Source organism: Pimephales promelas, chromosome 22 (genome assembly GCF_988280905.1).
Source record: "Pimephales promelas chromosome 22, fPimPro1.hap1.1, whole genome shotgun sequence".
Lineage (NCBI taxonomy): Eukaryota > Metazoa > Chordata > Actinopteri > Cypriniformes > Leuciscidae > Pimephales > Pimephales promelas.
In genome coordinates this window covers 26094690-26101939 of record NC_142790.1, presented here as the reverse complement: position 1 = coordinate 26101939, position 7250 = coordinate 26094690, and the positions used below count along the sequence as shown (strand labels likewise).

The following is a 7250-nucleotide window of genomic DNA, read 5'->3' as shown; positions in this document are numbered from 1 at the left end:
TCTCAATGACCATAAACTGTTTCCAAGAGGGCAATCTGGTGGTTCCTCACTGACTGATAGCAATAAACACCGCTTAGGATGAAGTCATGACACAAAGACTGTTCAAAAGTTCAGGAGCAGTAATATTTTGCACACCAAGACTGCATTTATTTGAATACAGTAAAAACAGTAATATTGTAAAATATTATTACACTCTAAAAAAATGCTGGTTTGTTTTAACCCAAATGTGGGTCAAATATGGACAAACCCAATGGCTGAATTATTAAACATTTAACCCAATGGCTGAATTTGTCCATATTTGACCCAAAGTTAAAACAACCCAGCATTTTTACAGTGTACAAACCCAAATGTTGCGTTAAAAAGTGTAATTTACAGTTTAAAGTGAAAGTTGGGTTAAACTTTAAATTAGATTTTTAACCAAACATTTGGGTTTGTCCATATTGGACCCAAAGATGGGTTAAAACAACCCAGCACTTTTAGAGTGTACAAACCCAAATGTTGGGTTAAAAATGTACAGTTGAAAGTGAAAGTTGAAGTTGGGTTACAACTTTAAATGATATTTTTAACCCAACATTTGGGTTTGTCCATATTTGATGCAGATGGATTAAAACAACCCAGCATTTTTAGAGTGTACAAACCCAAATTTTGGGTTGAAAAATGTACAGTTGATAGTGAAAGTTGAAGTTGGGTTAAAACTTTAAATTAGATTTTTAACCCAACATTTGGATTTGTCCATATTTGACCCAAATTTGGGTTGAAACAACCCAGCATTTTTCTTAAAATAACTGTTCTCTTCAGAAATCAGTATAATATGCTGTTTTTTGGCTCAAAAAACGTTTCTTATTATTTTATCAATGTTGAAAGCTGTTATTTCCGTGGAACCACTTTTTTTCAAGATTCATATTTTATATGGAATAGAAATCTTTTGAAACACTATATCTTCACCATTGCTTTTGATCAACGTAATGCATCTTTGCTGAATTAATGTAAAAATGATTGACCTCAAACTTTTAAATAGTAAGATACCCAGATGAGCAAATATTGGTCTGCCTAGTCATTATTGTGAATTGTCACATATAGAACCTGCAGCAGAAGGTGTTGTATTGGCTGTTGAACACTTTTGAGTTGATTCAACAATACAGTATCAACTTTAATGTAGCATCTTTCCTCCAGATTGGGCTCTGTTCAGTTCCGAAACATTAACTTTGGGGGATTAATTGAATTTCTGAGACATCAATATGCCTCAGTAGAGAATATTATATCAAATTAATTTATGCGGCAAGTTTGCCAAAATCGTGAGTCAAACGTTGGCACCGACATCAAAAGTTAGCTGGCATTATGAGAGACGTAATTCTTCACGAAGAGTGGCGTTCGTGATATTGTCCCACGCTCAAAAAAAGCTCGCAATTCTGTTTTATAGCCGGTTGGTCCTAACGTTTTGAGTAGATTATTGAAATTTAGTAATGAGGTGAACGACGCGGTTGCATTTTCTCTCTGCAAAATTGCTTTCTCTCGTTGTTTCGAGCGCCCAGAACCCACAACGCATTGGTGTGTGTTGCTCTGTTGATTGTGTACGACCGGGCACCCTCTTCATTATGGCAATTGAGAGGTTCATATTTCAACCTAATAGCTCTCGATAACTTTAACAATTGATCACAACCTCATTTTATTGCGAGCCGAGTTAATACACGCTTCCCTGCCAAGTAGAACATTTTCTAATGATGTACTTGTGCACCAAAACAATGCGGGGCCCAGCGCCTGCATTAGTTACTAATGTCCCCATCCGTAATGTGCTTATACCACCCAAAAGAGAGAAAAGAGAGGGAGAGTGTGTGCAAAAATGAAATGAGCGCATGGGGATCTATGAGGGAACCGCAAGATCAAGGGGAACATGGTGATGATGACGATAACGCTTAAGACGTTGTCATTAATGACACCATCACCCTCGCTGCTGTAATATGTCCATAGACATGCCATCATTAGCATATATAAGATCATCAGTAAGGCTTATCGGAGGAGCCGGAGAGGGAGGGCTGGGAACACAGAACACCAGTATTCCTCAGATTTCCCTGATTAATGAAGGGCAACACATGATTTGTTTTCACCAAAGCTTCCTCCTGTGAAATACTTCATTGGTCAGCTACTAGACTGTAAAATGGACAGATCATTATATCACTATGAGCTTTTTAAATACAAAAGTAAAATTGTAGGCCTATTTGATGCTTCTCATTCTGGCTTCTCAAATGCACGAGTCTCTCACAATGCATGTGACCCGTAGCTTTGTCTCTCAGTCTCACCATATACATCATTTCATGCCCATAAATACGCTTCGCAGCGAGTCATGCTGGAAAATCCAATTACTGTATTTCAAATTGAACATTTGTCAGCATTTACAGTTTGTAAAAGTTATTCATTACAATTTGCTGGCACCTCATGGTATGTGTGATTAGTTTTTTTAGCTACAGTTGGGCATATTTAACATACATTTAAGAAAACAACTTAGCACTTACAAATAATTAAAAATATCAAGCCGTTTGCTACATAAAAATAATAATTTTGCCAGAATATATCAGGTGAAAGAAATGTCCAATTGTCCTTTTCTTTACACATAACTTTGTTGCAAAAATGGGTAACACTTTACTTGAAGGGGTGTGCATGAGACTAACATGACACCTTCACAATCATGACATATGTTATGAATATGAAGGAAGTTTTATGCATTTTTGTGACAACTGTCATTAAGTGTCATTCGCTCAGTTATGATATTTTTAATGCAAATATGACACCTTGACATAAACCAATACATCATAACCTGTCAGTGTCTTTGTCATGACAGCTTGACATTACTAAGACAACACAACCTGTCATAAACATGACATAGCAAATTCATTATCAAACTTAAGAAACCACCTAGCTTTATTAGTTAACATTACATTAAACAGTCAGGTGGTTGGTTTTGACATTGGCTGTCATGAAGCCATTATAACTTTTTAATGACAAATTCAATTAGTACCACTGTAGTTGAGGTCACGAAAAACATTCATAACACAGTTATAATGTCCTCATGACAGCCAATGCCAAAGCCAACCACATGACAGTTTAACTTTATTTTATGCCAAGTTGTCATGACAAAGACACTGACAGGTTATGATGTTATGATTTGTGTCATAACAAATGCATCTTAAACAATGTCATATTTGCATTAAAATGTCATTATTGAGCGAAAGACACTTAGTCATAAACCCTACTTTATATTCAAGACATATGTCATGGTTATGAATATGAAGGGGTAATGTCAGTATTATGCACACCCCTTCAAGTAAAGTGTTACCCAAAAAGGTCGAGCACAAACATTCCCATTTAAAAAAAGCAACCTCATATTATATATTTGTTAAACGTTTTTTGTAAGAAATTTTAGTTTCACTTTGTTTGAAATACAGGCTTTGTGATGTAATTGTACTTAGGCTATTTATTCATTAAATTCAACTTTTTTCATATGAAAAATTAATCCAGTGTGGAAAACAAACTCCTGCACATGGCAAATGAAAGTGTCGCTCGAATCCATTCCAGACTGTGACTATTTGATTCAGTCACTCATGAAAAAGTAAAAATGAGTTGCTCAGGTCTCAATAGTGTTGAAATGGCTCCATCTAGTGGCGAGAATACAACACTACAGTGTGAAGGATCTCTGCGCATAACAGAAAGATGCACTTTATTGATCACAGATTTGCAAGATATTATACACTCGAAACTGTATGCAATCACTATAGCTGAATTATAAAACCTTAAACAAAATTGCAGAAATGAATGAATGAGAAACTTCCCTTGGCCACTGAGTCACATTTTAGCCCATTTATACCCTCATACATATTTAAAATGAAGAATCTTAAAGGGATAGCTCAACCAAAAATAAAAGTGGCCTAATTAATTCTGTTTAAGTCTCTTAAGAAAATTTGGACTAAACCGCTCAACTCATATAGATTAGTTTTACAATCTCTTTATGAACTTTTTTTAAGAGTCAAAGTGGTAGTTGCGTAGCGGTCAATGAAGGGACAGAAAGTGCTTCAAAAAGATCTTCATTTGTGTTCTGAAGATGAGTAATTAATGCCAATTTTAATTTTTAGGTCACATTATCCTTTAATAAAACGAACAATCATGTATGGTAACAGCATGGACATTTATAAACTAATATTTAATCAGCAAAAATCAGTTGTTTCCAAGTTTTGTAATATGGTATACATTGTACATAAGCGCATAATCAGTAGATACCATTCCCTCAGTGTGTTCTTCTGCACTCGCAAATAAACCTGAGCAAAAGAGATTGCTTTCTAAACCAGAATAACGAATACTAGTTCCACTCAAGTTTCTGTGTGCATTTATTAATATTGAATAGTGATTGCAAACATGGCCTTTACATTTTTTGTATTAGTTGAAAAGATTCCCACCCCTTGGACAGGTCTCAGGTGATCATTTGGAGCTGGTGTATTTGGTGACGGCCTTGGTTCCCTCTGACACGGCGTGTTTGGCGAGTTCCCCGGGCAGCAGGAGCCTGACTGCGGTCTGCACCTCTCTGCTCGTGATGGTGGAGCGCTTGTTGTAGTGCGCCAGCCGGGACGCCTCTGTAGCGATGCGCTCGAACACGTCATTAACAAACGAGTTCATGATGCTCATGGCCCTGCTGGAGATACCAGTGTCCGGATGAACCTATGGTGGAATGCATGTGTATACATACACACATAAGCACTAAGAAACAACAGTTCTGTGATAAAAAACTATACATTTTAACATTCCAATAATGAGGGTAAATTCTTCCGCCTGCCTGGTAATATAGCTAATTAGCTTAATAATATATATATATATATATATATATATGTGTGTGTATTTGGATCAAAAAAAGTTAATCAAAGTTGTCCTAACTAAGACAAGAACGGGTAGGCTATTGTTCAAATTGTATGTATAACTGATGAAAAGTTGATCCACTTAATGATTTCAAATGTTGACTACTGAGATACACACACACACATTAGATGTGATTAATCGATTTGTCAAGCAAAGGGATAATTGAGATGTTGTGTACCAGACATAATTCTATGGATTATTTGGATAATGTCATTTAGAAACTGGATAAATGTTAACTTGCATTACAAAAAATACTTACATTTATTGGATGAAAATGTTTTTTTCTAATAAAAACAATTTCGTTTTCTTGTGGGTATTTATTGACTAAATTGATATAGGCGAATTAAGTTATAAAGATTTGTTCCGGAATTGGACAGATCTAAAACAAACGGTTCTTTGTTCAGTGAGTCAAAAAAACGCATGACTCGAGAGAACCTCTAGGAGCGATTCAGCCGGTACAACGAAAAGATTCGACTCGTAAGAATGATTCATTCACGAATCCAGCGCGATTGCACATGGCGGCGTCAAACGCAGGTCATCAATCAACAATTACAGTAGGAATCATCCGTTTGATAAGTATTCTTCGATATTCTTTATTATTTATGAAAACTGACCCACCTGCTTCAAAACTTTGTAGATATACACTGCATAAGTTTCCCTCCTCTTTGCTCTCCGTTTTGTTGTTTTTTTGTCTCCTGGTACTTTTCCCTTTTTTTTGGCTCCTTCATTAGACATAGTGGATTTTTCTTTTTATTAATAACACTAAGCAATATTTGTTGCTTTCAGCTACGTGTTTGCCGCTTCGGCAGGTCTTCAGCTGGCCTTCAACAGCCATTTATGACGTGTACGGAAGTGTACACTAATTAGAAAGCGTCTGCTCTCAATCTCGCGTGGCGAACGGAAGTCCACCGCTCAGCCTTCACGAGACCCAGTAAGTCGTTTTATTTTTCTACCTCCTGTCACATTTTAGTTGGTAAACAGATAAGTTAAAGGGGTAGTTAAGCTAACAATGAAAAGTGTTATCATTTACTCTCCCTTATATTGTTTTAAACATGTGAGTTTTTTTCGTGTTCTTCTCCATATTACTATGGAAGTCAAGGGGGTTTGACTTCCATAGTAATCCAAATCAACTGTTTGGTTACCGACATTCTTTAAAATATCTTATACTTATAGATTTTCTTATACTTATACATTTTTGGGTGAACTATGAACTACCATAACAAATATGCAGATAACTATTTTCCTTGTTTATAAAACTAAAGACATATTTATATATCTCTTTAGTTTTCTGCCATGGGAGGAATATTGCACAATGAATGAGCTTGACATTTTATCTTCCATGATGAATGACCCAGAAATAATTTTTAACTAATTAATTGATTAAATGACAAAGTTGAGACACTGTTACAAAACTGTATTAAAAATGTATGTTTTAATTTCCAAGATGATAACTGGTTACTGATATTGATGAATTAAACATTCAACCGTCATGTTTCAAAATGAAGTATGTTGTTGCATTTTACAGTGTTTTGCATATCATTTCAAAAAAAGTAGTCTGCACCAAATATCACTTTTCAAATCCATAAAACATCTGGCCAGAGAAGAGACAAGGTTCAGGTGGTGAAAGGATGGAAATTGCTCGTCACGCCTTCAGTTAATTAGCTTCCGGCATAATATGCCAATTACGTTAAAGAGCTGCACCTGCAGATACTCATTACAGCTCAGTAAATTATGAGAGAGGCTAATATCTGTGCTGCTTGTACAATTTTGAACTTCAGGAGAGCCTACTTTACTGGCCTAACTAGTAAACAATTGAGTTTTTTTGTTGTGTGTGTGTGTGTATTATATGCGAGTGCTGTCAATCAAGTGCCATAAAAACTAGTGATTCTGCAATGTATATTATAAGAAAATAAGTGGGGGTTTTTTTTTTACCTTGGAAGCATGTAAACCTATTGTAGGTGACATCCAAAACAAAATTAGGAATCTTTAAAATTACATTATATAATAGGGGCACTTTTAATATCTTGTTAAGTGTTCCCTTCATTGTTCATGATCATTGATCCGGTTTTGTTGCCTATGTAGCACTACATCAGCAGGAGATGTGGCACACACTCAATAAACCATCAATACAAATCACAGAACTGTGTGCAATGACTTTTAGTCCTGTTGAGTTTGATTATGCCTCATTTTACCCAAAGATGGTGCATGTGGGAAGTTCCCCATAGGTGTTGTCTCTCAGGAGAGACCATGTAAAGAAAGATCCGGTCCTGCTGGCTCTGACTAATAGAAGGTAAACAGCCGTTTATTATCTTGTTTTTTATACCTTCATCCCTGAGTGATAAGCATGAGTT

General features: G+C 35.9%; 2 protein-coding genes across 9 annotated transcripts in view; one reads left to right on the top strand and one right to left on the bottom strand.

Moving 5' to 3' along the window:
• Nucleotides 1-4358: 4358 nt before the first annotated feature.
• On the bottom strand, nucleotides 4359-5658 carry h2bk1 (H2B.K variant histone 1). The gene is made up of 2 exons (XM_039685169.2): nucleotides 5518-5658; nucleotides 4359-4704 (listed from the first exon to the last, which is right to left on the bottom strand). The coding sequence occupies exons 1-2, from the start codon at nucleotides 5632-5634 to the stop codon at nucleotides 4468-4470; spliced, it is 354 nt and encodes a 117-aa protein (XP_039541103.1). The 5' UTR covers nucleotides 5635-5658; the 3' UTR covers nucleotides 4359-4467.
• Nucleotides 5659-5692: 34 nt separating this feature from the next.
• The window catches only part of LOC120488428 (acid-sensing ion channel 1C), an 84828-nt gene continuing 83270 nt past the window's right edge, over nucleotides 5693-7250 (top strand). For 7 of the 8 annotated variants that reach the window (XR_016149117.1, XM_089125455.1, XM_089125456.1 and 4 more), the window contains exons 1-2: nucleotides 5693-5830; nucleotides 7098-7189. The gene's annotated coding sequence lies outside the window, so the exon portion shown is untranslated. The remainder of the gene's footprint in view (nucleotides 5831-7097; nucleotides 7190-7250) is intronic. The other variant, XM_089125452.1, reaches the window with a different exon arrangement.